The following is a 13,941-nucleotide window of genomic DNA, read 5'->3' on the forward strand; positions in this document are numbered from 1 at the left end:
CTTTTTGGAAGTGTTTGTTTACAGTTGATTTCAGACAAAACTGTTTTTATATGCACAAAGCAGATGGTAATATTTGACACTATATCCTTACTGGAATATGTTAAAGCCTCGATTTAAACTTTTTAAACACTTATGTGAAATGCAGTCTTTGTCTTTTTCATTTAAAACGAGGGAGAGTAAAGCGCAGAATTTCTGGAATTGGAACAGTGTTCAACTCTTCAATATGTTAAAACCCCTAAAGGGAGGGTTGTATATCTGTGGTGGCCCATGTGTTTTACATACTAAAGGAAAGATGGGATAAAAACATTTATGATTAATTCCTGAATATCCACATAGGGCTGGGAATGGCTCCTGAATAGATACAGTCAGTCGGTGTAGAAAATCTCATGCTTTACCAACTGAGCTATCTGAAGTCACAATTCATCGTGGTTTGGCTTAGCGTTACATAAAGCCAGGCCGTTGTGGCCCTAACTTAGTGCTCTACTACGTAGGGCTTAAAACTTAGTTATCCTAGCTTCTTTTGAGAGAAATTTTACAACAGAAAAGCTTAGTAGTATCTCAGAGAAGATGCTTCTAATGTCTGGCAGTCTACTCAATGTCATGTATCCTTCTGCAGAGCACAGCTTGTGTGGAAATGTTTGAAATGAAATGTAAAAGGAGAATTAAGTATTTGCAGGAAAAATCTTCAACAAAGGCTTTATTCCCCCTTCCCCATTCAAACAGAATGTATGTATATAAACAGATTAGATCAGGTAAACAAACTTATGCCTAAGTATTCTGTAATGACTAGACGAGCAGTTGAAAAACACAGCAATTGTGTTTTGAGCAAAAGTATTTGAGCAAATACTTGTTTTTCCCATTATTTAAATCTTCTGATTCTTTGATAGCATGGAAGCAGATCTCTTTGTCTGTCTGCATAGTGAGTGTGCAGTGCAGAGAGATAGGAAGATGAGATGAAAAATGCTTGAAGTGAGGTCACTGACTGGTTAAGACCTTTATGATTTCACTGATACTTCGGATATGCTAAAATGTGCACTGGAAATGCCCTTAGATCTGTTGTAGATGTAAGGGTAACTGTAAGTTGAGCAGGTAATGTGTGTAAGTGGTCATTGCACATTTACTAGGCCTCATGGAGAATGTTATAATAATCTGTCCGTAAAGAGGGACTGTGCACATTTCCTGGTCATGTGTAGTCTTCCAGCAGGCTTGGGGAATGCACATATCACATTTGTATTTTATATATAAAATTTATATCCCGCCCATCTGGCTGGGTTTGTCAACAGTATGCAATCCGCACCCAGTGGACTGCTTTTGACCCACTCCTAATCTTTTGTGGCTCACAACATACCACTTAAGCAGGGAGAAGAAGGATTAACCTTTTCTTCAGTCCATCTTCTTTTCAACTGTTCCTTATCACATGGATTGCGGAGGGAAGAGAATTTTAAACCTTTCTCCCTCTGCCTCCTCAAAAAACCTCCTCTCACCATCCTGATGAAAATTGTCACCCTCTGCTGTTATTAAACTTAGGAAAAAACTTAGTAGCAACATGTTCAATCATAATTGGGAAAATCAAAGACGAACAAGAGAGGGAGTATAAAATATTCCTGGTCCCATCTGCTACCATTTCTGACCCTGCACATTGCTGACAGATTCCTTCCAAGAGAATTCAGCTTTTTTATGGGAAAAGGTTGCCCATGCCTAATCTCATTGATGTAGTCTTTTTCAAGGGGGAGGAACTCCACAACACCCTTCTCTGCATTTATGAAGGGATCAACTGCTAAGCAAACAGGTCTCTTAAATGCACTTACCGCAGCTGGTAATGATACAGCTTGCATTAATTATCTCTTGGCTCAGTAGAGACAAGGCTGTCAAGTAGCTAAACCTCAGGAGAAAATGGGTGATATCCAGTGATGTGTCTGCCTGCATGTGCAATGAAGATCCACTTGCACAGTGGGACTTATGATTTCTCTTCCCCCACCTGCATGCCTCCAAATTCTGCCCTAGAGGGTTCTTCAATCATCTGGAGCATATTTGGGCTAGCGGGCCACACGAGGGGAACTGCAGGGTGCAAGGAGAAGCTTAATCTTGAGCTCCTTGTCCCTAGATACAAATGAATTTCTTGCAAATCCAGTACCTTTTTCATTGGCAAAATGCAGCATACCAGTTCTGTGTGCTCCTTGCCCACTGTCCCTGTCTCTGGCTATTTACCAATCTTGCCCAACTTTTTTTTTTTAAAAAATGAGTGGGACCGGTGAACTAAAGAAGGAAGAAAAATCCTGAATGCTAATGCAACCTTTTTTTACTGCATCTTTTGGATTACGGCCATGTGTATCAAGAAGTCACAAGTGGGCAGACTGTGACTAGCCTCACAGGGATGAGGGCAGAGGTTCCTGGTCTCTCTAACAGATGGCTCCATGACACTTCTGAAAGGTGAACCTTTTTCTAATTCAAATACAAGATGGCCTGCTGAGGAGTTGGCTTGCTGCCTTATTGTTCAAGTATGTTTTGAGACTTGCTTCTATAGCTTTATTTTCTTGGCTTGTAGCTATGGCTCTCTCAGCTATACATAGTTGACAGTGTGGATCTGTGAACCTTATTCAGGTTCCTCAGCAGTGCTGGCCAGCCAGCCTCTTTTTAAGAACGTTTGAATTACCAAAAACACCCAGCATTTGTAGTGAGCAGTTATGGCATAGCTTCTGCTGTGTCATAAACTTCAATATTATCTACCTACCAAGACTACTGGTGTTTGGGATAGTCTCAGGAATGTGTTGCGCCTAAGAAGATATAATTGAATTAATCTGCTGCTTGCTAAAATGATGTATAAAATTGCAAGTAATGCTTAAATGCTTCTTGAAATAGATGGAATAAGGTGTAATCAACCTAATGTGCTGAAATATTTCTATTAATATATCTTGTGCTATAGTAGGAGTAGACAACTTGATTTTCTAATTGGGCTTTGAGGGAGAGTTTAGAATGTGACATTGAAGATAACTCCCTCTTTTATATGAAATGGCATTATACTAAACTGTATTAAAAATATGTTTCTCTCCAAGTTGCCAGGTGTTACAAGAGGGTGTGATTAAAGAGAGCCAGCATTTTGTGTTGGACTGGGAGTTGGGAGACCAGGGTTCAAATCACCACTCAGCCATGAAGGTCCATTGGGTGTGCTGGGGCCAGTCACTGTCTCTCAGCCTAGCTTACTTCACAGGGTGGTCGTGAGGGTAAAATGGAGAAGGGGGGGCAGTGCTTTAGCAGTGGCAGCACAATAAGTACATATGACACAATGGCTTTCTGGCATGTTACACTGATCCTGGTCTGACTGCATTGGCTACCAATCCATGCCCAATTCAAAGTGTTGGTTTTGACTTACAAAGCCTTAAACGGCCCAGGACTGCAATACCTCAAGGACTTCCTCTTTCCATATGAACCTACCCTGAGATCATCTTCTGAGGCCCTTCTTCATGTGCCTCCTCCTCGAGAGAGAGGATGGCAACACAAGAACAGGCCTTCCCTGCAGTGGCTTCCCGTCTGTGGAATGCTCTCTCCAGGGAAGTTCGCCTGGTGCCTTCATTACACACCTTTAGGCGTGAGGCAGAAACGTTCCTTTTTAACCAGACCTTTGGTTGATCTGATTGACATCCTATGCCCTTTTAAAAAGGTGGCACTTTTTTGGGTGTGTGTTATTGGGTTGTTGTTTTTATTTTGATTACAGTGGTGCCTCGCAAGACGAAATTAATCCGTTCCGCGAGTCTCTTCGTCTTGCGGTTTTTTCGTCTAGCGAAGCACGGCTATTAGCGGCTTAGCGGCTATTAACGGCTTAGCGGCTTAGCGGCGCTTAGCGGCTTAGCGGCTTTAAGAAAAAGGAAACAAACTCGCAAGAACTCGCAATACGTTTTCGTCTTGCGAAGCAAGCCCATAGGGAAATTCGTCTTGCGGAACGACTCAAAAAACGGAAAACCCTTTCGTCTAGCGAGTTTTTCGTCTTGTGAGGCATTCGTCTTGCGGGGCACCACTGTATATCTATTGTGGTTTTTTTGTTGATATTTCCTGTGAACCATCCTGAGACCTTCGGGTATAGAGCGGTATATAAATTCAATAAATAAAATTATGAAATAAATAAAGATGATTGCACTACCCCGATACTGGAGAGATGCCTTTCATTTGAATCTGCCATGGTTGGCCATTTTTTTCTGCCTCTTTATTCTGCCTGTTCCATGTACTAGATTATATAGGTGGTGTTTTATAACATTTTAAAATATATATAAAAATAAGATGTAAGAAAGCTCAAACGACACCACAACCGGCTCTTCAAGATAATCCACTTCACCTTGCTTCATGATAGGGTGCCTTTTATAAGTGCCACACAAGCTAAGAAATTATCAGTTCCATTCCAGGTTGTATAGTCTTCACTGGTCAGTTGTCAGCAAACAGAAGGAGACAGCATGGTTTCAGTAACAACCGTGAAATTCCATATATTTCTGTCTGAGTTGCAACACCTGTATGATCTATGCTTTATGAAGGCAGCTTTATCTTGTAGGTGACTTGAGTGGATGCAATGTGCCATATAATTCCAGTCCAGATTGCATATGTGCCAGTAAATTGCAGTATGTGTGTATTTATTTCCAAAGATAAAGGGATGTGACCAGCCCTGTGGCTTTGAAAGTAGCCCTGAAGTAGGTCTGGGAGAACCTGCCAATCTTGAAATGTTTTTTAACTACTACTACGGCTCCCTGACTATTGGCATTGCTGCCTAGGGTTGATGGGAGTTGTAGTTCCACAGTGTCTGTAGGATGGCCACATCCTTCCTTATTGCTGCAAAGTTTCCAAAGTGCAGTGCAACTGTACTGTGATAAAGGTTTTTCTTCCTCTGCTTGGGTGCTGTAAGATCAAACTGTTAATTTTGTTACAGACCTACTGAAGATCCTTATTCTTGTTCTTTAGGATTATGTGACACAAGATCCATGGCCCCCCCCCCCCCATTCAGTGATGATGTTTAGAGCCCAAAGTTGTGGTCAACTGTTCTTATGCTTCATGCACAGTGCCTTGTATGACATATACCATATTTTCCTGTCTATGAGGCTAGGTTTTTCCCCTAAAAAATAATGTCAAAAATTAGGGGGTGTCTTATACACGGGGCCATCTCTCCCCATTTTCTTTTATCTGAGTCCCCCCCAAAAGGGGGCACCTTATACATGGGGGCGTCTTATAGACAGAAAAATACGGTAACTTGTTAATGTTGTATAGCTTGATATATAACTTGGTATTTTTCTATTCAAGTGACCTTAATTTGAATGCTTTTTGGTGCCGGTTTCTAACTGAAGTTTGCTCTTTCTTTTTTGTTGGGAGAGTAGAAGAATTACGGAAGTTGAGCTGGTCAGGAATCCCGAAAGCAGTTCGGCCAATTACATGGAAGCTCCTTTCAGTAAGTACTTCAGTATTTTGTGATGATAGTGTTATTTCTCTCACCACATATAATTTTGCTTGAGTCATAGCTAATCAGTAGCGCTCCAAAACAGTGTGACAAAAAGGACGTTGTTCTGTTCTCAATTTCAAGCTTGGTTTGTCATAAGAGAATAGAGTAGTAAATCATGACAAGTGCTGTATTTTTCTTTGTTGCCCTCCCCCCCCCCAGCTCCTAAATGCCTTGTAGTGTTAAATAAAAAATTAGTTTCAAACAATAAAGTTAAGTATATTCCAACTATGTGCATATGTGTTTCTTACAGTATTGGTGTAAATTAGAAAATGGTGTTTATTGATACTGGTGTTAAGTAGAATTGTTTCCTTGCTTAGTGGCAAAATGATTTGAGGAAGGTGTATATATCTAAGGTATCTTGCACCCAAGTGAACATGAATTCTGCTTCATCAGCGAATATTCATGTTGGCTTTTCAACATTCCAAGTTACACATCCCGCAGTTTAGCACTGTTGAATTTTTTAGAGAAGACTTAAAACAGCGTTCTTTTTTACCCCCCCCCCCTTTTTTTGAGGAAGATCAATCTGTGGGGAATGTGAAGTGTTCACTTCAGAAGAGGTCTGATTTCCAGTGTTTAAAAAGATTCTTTCTTGCTAATGAGTCTCGATAAATTTCTAGGCTTAGTGCTTTCTAATCCAAAATTCAGATGCAGCTCTTAACAGTGAATATTTAATAAGTAGTCTCTTGCAATTAAAATTAAGTACACAGAATGCAGTAGCTGTTTTTTCCCCTTCCCCTGGTAAAGTATACATTTAAAATGCTGACTCTTCATCCTGAAGTTCAAGCCGAGTTAGGCCATCTATTTACCCTATGGTGCTGGCTTGATAGAAGAATGGGAAAAGCTATAAGCCATCTTGGCTGCAAGGTTATTACTTTGATTAGATTGGGATTTTTTTTAAAGAAGCAAGGCAGAAATTGTATAACGTTCCACACTCCTTCTTTGTCCCTGCTTCCTTGAATCCATGTTTCCCACCCAAAGTCAATGTCCCTAAGATGGTTTTCTTATTGAGCACTTCTCTACCATTTGAAATGATGGTGTTCTATCCCCTAGTCTCTGAATATTTGACATGGTAGTGATCTTATGTAGTGGAAGTAATGCTTTATTTCATGTTGTACTGAGATGTTTGTAACCTGGGACTGCATGGTGAAGGGAGAGCTTTAAATATAAGTCAGTAAGTGTTTTTTTTAAGAATCTGCAGTAAAAAGAATACGTATTAGAATTAGAAAAAAGAACAAAGGTTCTCTGAATAGCCATTAGTTTGACATAAACATCCCCATTTTATCTGAATGTCTTCTAACTTGTCCACATGCACAGATGAGCCCTTGAAGTATAATTTTAAACAAGGCTGTAAGATCTCCTAAAGCCAGAAAGAGAGGTAAATGATTTGAACTAGTGGCTAATGTGTGCTTTCTTACCTGCAAAAATAAAACATGCCTTGCGAGGGAACAGGATATTGAACTTGTCTAAAAGAGAGGGTGTGTTGATTAATCTTTGAAACTGATTAGCAGCAAATGTCTCTGTTCTAAGGAAAATATTGGTATATTTAGTCATAAATTAAATTGCTTTCTAATGGGACAAATAATGTATTCTGAAGATTACAGACTCCTGAAAAAGAAATGCAGTCTTGACATCTTAATATCCTAGCTCACTACTTTGCATAAGGTTAAATATTGAATTCTAGAGATTGCATCTGGAGCTGATACAATATCTGGGAAACTTTGTCTTTCTCCAGCTTATTGTTTCAACAGAAATGTTTAGCTGGTGTCAGGCTGGTCCAAGACATTTTGTAGCCTGAAGTAAACAAAAGGATAGTGCCACCTATTCAAATTCAAAAGTTGTTTGGACTAGCTGTTGGATCTGTTGTCAATAATGCCATGGAAATAGTGTTCTGTGCTACACTTGAGGGTAATAGGCTAGCTAGGGATCAGAGATCAAGGGTGTGTTTCACACAGCTATTTTCCGAAACCTCACTGCCACTTCCTGTCCCCAACATCTGGCTCTTGAGGCTGCTGCCTAATGGCTGGCCCTGATTGGCGCTGAAAATGAAATGCCCGTAGAAACGTTCCAATAATGGGAACTTTTATTCATATCCTTGGCACCAGTGTAATGGATAAAATGTTGGATCTCTGCGAGAGAGACATGAGTCCAGAGCCCAGATGAATCATGAAGTTTGCTGGCAGCCTTTGGACAAGTCACTGACCAAGTTCAGACATAGTTATCTTTCTAATTATTACCGTATTTTTCGCTCTATAGTACGCACCGGACAATAGGACGCACCTTGCTTTAGAGGGGGGAAAACAAGAGGAAAAAAATTCTCCCCCTCTCTGCCTAGCGCCCCTTCAGTGAAGCGGCAGGAGGTGCTGCGCAGAGAGGGGGAGAATTTCCCCCCTCTTGTTTTCCCCCTCTAAAACAAGGTGCCGTTTAAGGTGCGTTCAGTCGCCTTAAGGCGGCTACCTTGGAAGCCTGGAGAGAGAGAGGGGTCGGTGCGCACCGACCCCTCTCGCTCTCCAGGCTTCAGGTTCCTCTCGACCTGCACTTTGGGGCTGGCAGGGGGAAGCCCACCACCAGCCCCAAAGAGCAGGTCGGGGAGCAGGGAAAGGTGCGCAGCGGAGAGGCTCCTGCCACAGCCGCGCGTCACCTCTCCAGCTGGCAGAGGGTCGCGGGGGGCTGCTTTAGCCGTGCACACGCTCTCCCGGCTGGAGAGGTGGTGTGCGGCTATAGAGGCTCCTGCCATAGTCGCCCGTCATCTCTCCAGCCGGGAGAGGGTCGCGGGGGGCTGCTTTAGCCGTGCGCACGCTCTCCCGGCTGGAGAGGTGGTGCGCAGCTATAGAGGCTCCTGCCATAGCTGCCTTTCACCTCTCCAGCCGGGAGAGGGTCCCGGGGGGCTGTTTTAGCTCCACGTGCGCTCTCCCGGCTGGAGAGGTGACGCGCGGCTATAGAGGCTCCTGCCATAGTCGCGCGTCACCTCTCCAGCCGGGAGAGGGTCGCGGGGCTATGGCTTCTTTGCTCCATAGGACGCACACACATTTCCCCTTCATTTTTGAAGGGGAAAAAGTGCGTCCTATAGAGCGAAAAATACGGTACTTTTCCCCATGCACCCTTGCTCTTCCCTTTGGTTGTGTGCCATAATGCAAATCTTCCAGGTTTTATTAAACCACAGCCACCCATTGCATTCGGACAGGTATAGGCAAACTTGGCCCTCCAAATATTTTGGGGCTACAACTCCCATCATCCCTAGCTAATAGGACCGGTGGTCAGGGATGATGGGAATTGTAGTCCCAAAACAGCTGGAGGCCCGAGGTTGCCTATGCCTGCATTTGGATAACAACACTGATATAATCTCTACTTACAAACCAGAATATGAAATCAGTTTCCTGATTTGGCTATAACTGGAAGTTTAACAAACCCTGAAAGATTCCCCTTACAACAGATGAGATTCTGGTGCACCACCTCTTCCCCTTAAAATCCTTGTTCGAATAAGCTTTGGTTTATTAGACTGAGTTGGTTACATTTGAAATTAGCCATTGTCGCAGGCCTGCTACACCTGTGGATTCTTCCTTTTTAGGTCTGGGGTGGGACCTCTTCCTTTTCTCAGACTGACATTATAACAGTGGCTTATGAAAGATAAAATGGGGCCATTAAGTGCTTACCTGCAAAATAAGTCTTTCTTTTTTTCTTTGACTTTGACTTCAGATGAAAGATTTGAGAAAGTGGTAGCTAACTGCTTCACGTTCATATGCAGGACTTTCCTATGAGTCCATTCCTTGGCTGTATTTATGTGAAAGACTTAATAGAACAGGAAACACAGGAATCCAGTAAATTGAAGAAATGGCTATCCTTTGATTTAGCTTTTAAGATAAGCAGTTTTTAACATTGATAGCTTCCTGTTCCCAGACTTTTTATAACTTGTGTGCAATGTTTATAAACTAGTTGAGTTCTCATGCTATCACAGTCTGTAACACTTTATACAAATAGCTTTGCAGAAACACTTCCTGCATTGTATACACCAAGCACATAGGCTTGATTACTTAAATCCAGATGAGTTTATTGATTTGCATCAAAGCTTTTTATTACTTGTTGAATTGTTTTGTACACTACACTTCCCCTACTTCATAGACTGTAGCCTTGTTCTTTTGAAGGTTGTAAAAGTTCTTCAATAGATCCCTGAATCATTTCACTTAATAGTATTGGTACTTTGCCATGCATACACAAATACTTGCTTAATTTACATTAAGTTTCTTTTATCTTGTCTCCTGGGGTGTGATATATCAATCTTGTCCAAACTTTGTCAGAAATGCTCTGGTGTGCAACATATGGTTTGATTGCTCTGAAGCTTTTCATTTTTCATCAACAGCTATTTCTCACTTTCATTTTGTTTTCAAAATGTTTTAAGCACTCAGTCCGAAATCCAAAATGTTTAATCTACTGAGTAATAGGACTGCAGGGGAAAAAATCCTGTTCTACAAAGACAAATACATTCCCTTTTAAAAATACTGTTGATTCCCATTGGGATGTGATTGGAGAAAGCATTTTCTGGTTGCAAGCCAGAACTGTTGGTCACAATTTTTTAGCTCCCCTCCCACCAACTCACCCATCCCCCTAGCTGGCATTTTCCTTTTATGGGAAGAGATGCATACATTTTTAAGAATGCTCTTTGCGTGTCTCCAAAGTGTTGGGGACAGACTAAATTTGCTTTGGAGAAGCACCACTTCTTGATTCTGACCAAGTCTGAAGTGGCCCACTTCACTTTGGGCTGTGAAGCAAATATGCACACAATGACCTAGTATAATTCCTCAGTGCGACTAAGACTATGTCGCCATAGCTAGTTTGCTCAAGCTTCCCTACTTATGGTTTGGGTTACACATTCTTTTTGTTAGGCTATATATGGTCTCTGTTGTAGCTTGTTATATGAAGTGGAGAAACTATTTACAGGCATCTTAGACTGGGAACTTTTTGGAGCTATCACCTCTTAGAGTAGGCAATACAGTGGTACCTTGGGTTAAGTACTTAATTCGTTCCGGAGGTCTGTTCTTAACCTGAAACTGTTCTTAACCTGAAGCACCACTTTAGCTTATGGGGCCTCCTGCTGTCGCCGCACCGCCAGAGCACAATTTCTGTTCTCATCCTGAAGCAAAGTTCTTAATCCGAGGTACTATTTCTGGGTTAGCGGAGTCTGTAACCTGCAGCGTCTGTAACCCGAGGTACCACTGTATTGGGTTAGATCAGGGTTTCTTAAACTTGGGTCTCCAACTGTTTTTGGACTACAATTCCCATCCCTGACCACTGGCCCAGCTGGCTAGGGATGATGGGAGTTGTAGTCCAACAACAGCTGGGGACCCAAGTTTGGGAAACCCTGGTCTCAATAAACCAGTGGAATGACTTGGAATAATACACCACATAAATGGAAGAGAAATGCAATGCTATATTGAAGTGAATGCTTTCTTTAAAAGAGGAACAAAATGGATGAATTAAATTCCATTTACAATTGCACTGGAGAACCTGTGTTTTGCATTGAATGCACAGGCCCACTTTGAATGTACATCCCTGGTTCATAAAATATGGATTGTGAACCCCCAAAAGAGTTGGGGGTCAAGTGATCTGTGCAAGTGGAAGAGGTTCTGGTTTGTTTTAAGTCAGAGGTCCCCAGTTAGGTGAGATGAGTGCAAGATGAGAGAAGTAGCCATGGTTTGTGAAACTGTTAATTTGCATCAGAAATAGGCCATAGAACAATTTTCAAGGGAGGGAGAGTTTTTAATTAACAATTGGTAAACAATTTTTCTACAATTTAAAATGTGTGTCACTTTCTAGGGTTACCTCCCTGCAAATATAGAACGGAGAGAAGGCACTTTACAAAGGAAACGGAAAGAGTATTTTGCTTTTGTGGAACAATATTATGATTCAAGAAATGAAGAAACTCACCAGGAGACATACAGACAGGTGAAGGAACTGGAAAATGTCTCCAATTAAAGGAAATTTCACATGCATTCCAATGCCTTTTTCAATATTACATCACATTATTTCTGAGAGTGCCCCTGGCTTTTATTGAGCTTCTCATTCACCCTTCCAGACACACAAACAGCAATGGGACCAGGCTGTCCAGCTTTTCCTTTCTGTGGCTATCATTATCTTTCTCAATTTATAGTCAACATTGGATACAGATATGGCCTTTGCATGCTTAGCGCACTGGTTTCCAAATCTTCTGTCTTCATGGAATACCGTATTTTTCGCCCTATAGGACGCACCAGCCCATAGGACGCACCTAGTTTTTTTTTTGGGGGGGGGGGAAATAAAGGAAAAAAATATCCCCCCCCCCCAGCCACGGCTTCAGCGCGCTCCAGGCAGCAGGCTGCTATCCACAGCCTAGGGAGCCCTGCGGGAACTGCGGGGTATCTGCCCGAAGCGCGGGGCGCTCTGCTTCAGCGTGCTCTGGGCAGCAGGCTGCTATCCGCAGCCTAGGGAGCCCTGCGGGAACTCCCGTGGGCTCCCCAGGCTTGCTGATAGCTTCCTGAAGCCTGGAGAGCGAGAGGGGTCGGTGCGCACCGACCCCTGTCACTCTCCAAGCTTCAGCGAAAGCCTGCATTCGCCCCATAGGACGCACACACATTTCCCCTTCATTTTTGGAGGGGAAAAAGTGCGTCCTATAGGGCGAAAAATATGGTACTTTGTGCATTGACTTTGGGAACCCCTGGGCAGTTGCCAGTGTGAATCTTGCGCATTTAAAATACTGGTGCAGCCTTTCGTAGAGGTCAGTTTGCACGGAGCACTCACTGGCTAAGGCAGCTGGGCTTCTCCATTGCCACACCTGAACAGAGTCTGCATCTTGGAATGCACCTGACATTCTCCTGCATCTGAACCTTGTTTAGAAAGTGTAGTGAGGAAACTGTCTTTCAGGCAAGTCTGTTGCCCATTATTGGTCCTCTCCCTGTGAAATCCCTGATAGGCGTCCAAGATATTCTAAGATTCCTAGGAACATAGTTTAAAAACCATGAAAACAATGGAAGGGAAGGGATAATCCAGACCTTCAGGAAGCCTTTCTTGAGGGGCTGATAGAAGGGACACTGGAGAGCTAATGCATCTTGTAAAATATTACAAAATCGATCCTGTTAGCCAGATGTTGCCCTGTAGACTTGATCTGCCATTTACTTTGTGGGTATGTATTTAATATTTGTGTTGTGCTTTGTCTGCATTTTGAAGGAGTTTGTGCAGTACAAAAGGGAAATGTTAACCTACGTACTCCCCATATTCAGAATTACCATTGATTTTTTCCCCTTTATGTGTTAATTCACTGTCTATCAAATGCTCAAATTACTGAGTCCTGTGTAATGCATATGCACTTTAAATACTTTTTAATTGGCTGATAGGGAAGGCCTGTAAAGAATAAGGAAAATTGAAAACCTGCGTTACTTCACTAGCTTTTTTTTTTTTAATAAGCAAGTTCAACAGTAACATTATAAACTTAGTCATCATTTGAAGGTTTCTGAAAATTAAAAGATTTCTTTTTCAGATTCATATAGATATTCCTCGTATGAGTCCGGAAGCTTTAATTCTTCAACCCAAAGCAACAGAGGCAAGTAATACTGCGAGATAATAAATCCAATTGTCCCAACTGTGTGATTTGCTTGTTTGTGTATTGTCGGAGTACACATTTCACTTTCTCTGGAGATGCCATACTGAAAAGTTCTTCTTTGCAAGCCATCTTACACCCATACAAGACTGCCATTTCTGCATTCTTGGGGAAATTCCCTGGGATATATATATATATTTTAATGCCCTCAACAAGGGGTGAGCATGCTTAATGTCCTTCAGGAGCCCTAATGTTGACAACTGAAGTTCAGTTGGGGCAAGCAGGGGAAGGCAAATGAGGCAGAAGATGAAAACTGCTGGACTCAAGCCATAGTTCATAGCCTACTAGAAAGAGGGATACACTCTCCTAAGGCTTGCATTACCCACATCTAATTTTCCCCCTAATTTGTGATGCTGCAAACCTTTAGGGGCTTTGACCCTTTTGGTGTGGAAATAATTTGGGGGGAATTTATTACAATAAGAGTAAATATGCCCTTAAAATTATAAATAATCACTCAACCCATGAACTCTCTTACCTGTCTTGGAAGGGCCATAAAATTAAGTTGGGGAGGCATATTTTCCATGGGGCATCCATCAGTTTAGTTGAACTGGCCCATACAGCACCACCAATTCTGCACAGTGCCACTCAGATTTGGGGTTAGATGAACAGTTCCCATTCACCTAGCCATGGACTTCAGTAGACCGTGCTATAAAGCAATTGTACTATAGTGCTGAGGCTCAGGGTTAGTTGAGCAAGAAGCTAATCTTCCAGACCCAGATCTTGCCACTACTGGGGAGATAAGTTTCCCAGTTGCCTTTTTTACTGGCTCTCATTTTTTGCAAGTCACAGTCTACTTGATCTCACTTCTTTGACTTTACAGCAGCAAGAGTTACAAATGTCAACC

General features: G+C 42.2%; 1 protein-coding gene across 1 annotated transcript in view; it reads left to right on the forward strand.

Annotated features, from left to right (window-relative positions):
* Nucleotides 1-13,941, forward strand: part of TBC1D22A (TBC1 domain family member 22A) — a 112,135-nt gene that overhangs the window by 20,763 nt on the left and 77,431 nt on the right. The window contains exons 5-7 of the mRNA XM_077935818.1: nt 5,352-5,422; nt 11,282-11,410; nt 12,978-13,040. Of these exons, the coding sequence (XP_077791944.1) occupies nt 5,352-5,422; nt 11,282-11,410; nt 12,978-13,040 (263 nt within the window). The remainder of the gene's footprint in view (nt 1-5,351; nt 5,423-11,281; nt 11,411-12,977; nt 13,041-13,941) is intronic.

The sequence above is a fragment of the Podarcis muralis genome, chromosome 10 (assembly GCF_964188315.1).
Source record: "Podarcis muralis chromosome 10, rPodMur119.hap1.1, whole genome shotgun sequence".
NCBI lineage: Eukaryota > Metazoa > Chordata > Lepidosauria > Squamata > Lacertidae > Podarcis > Podarcis muralis.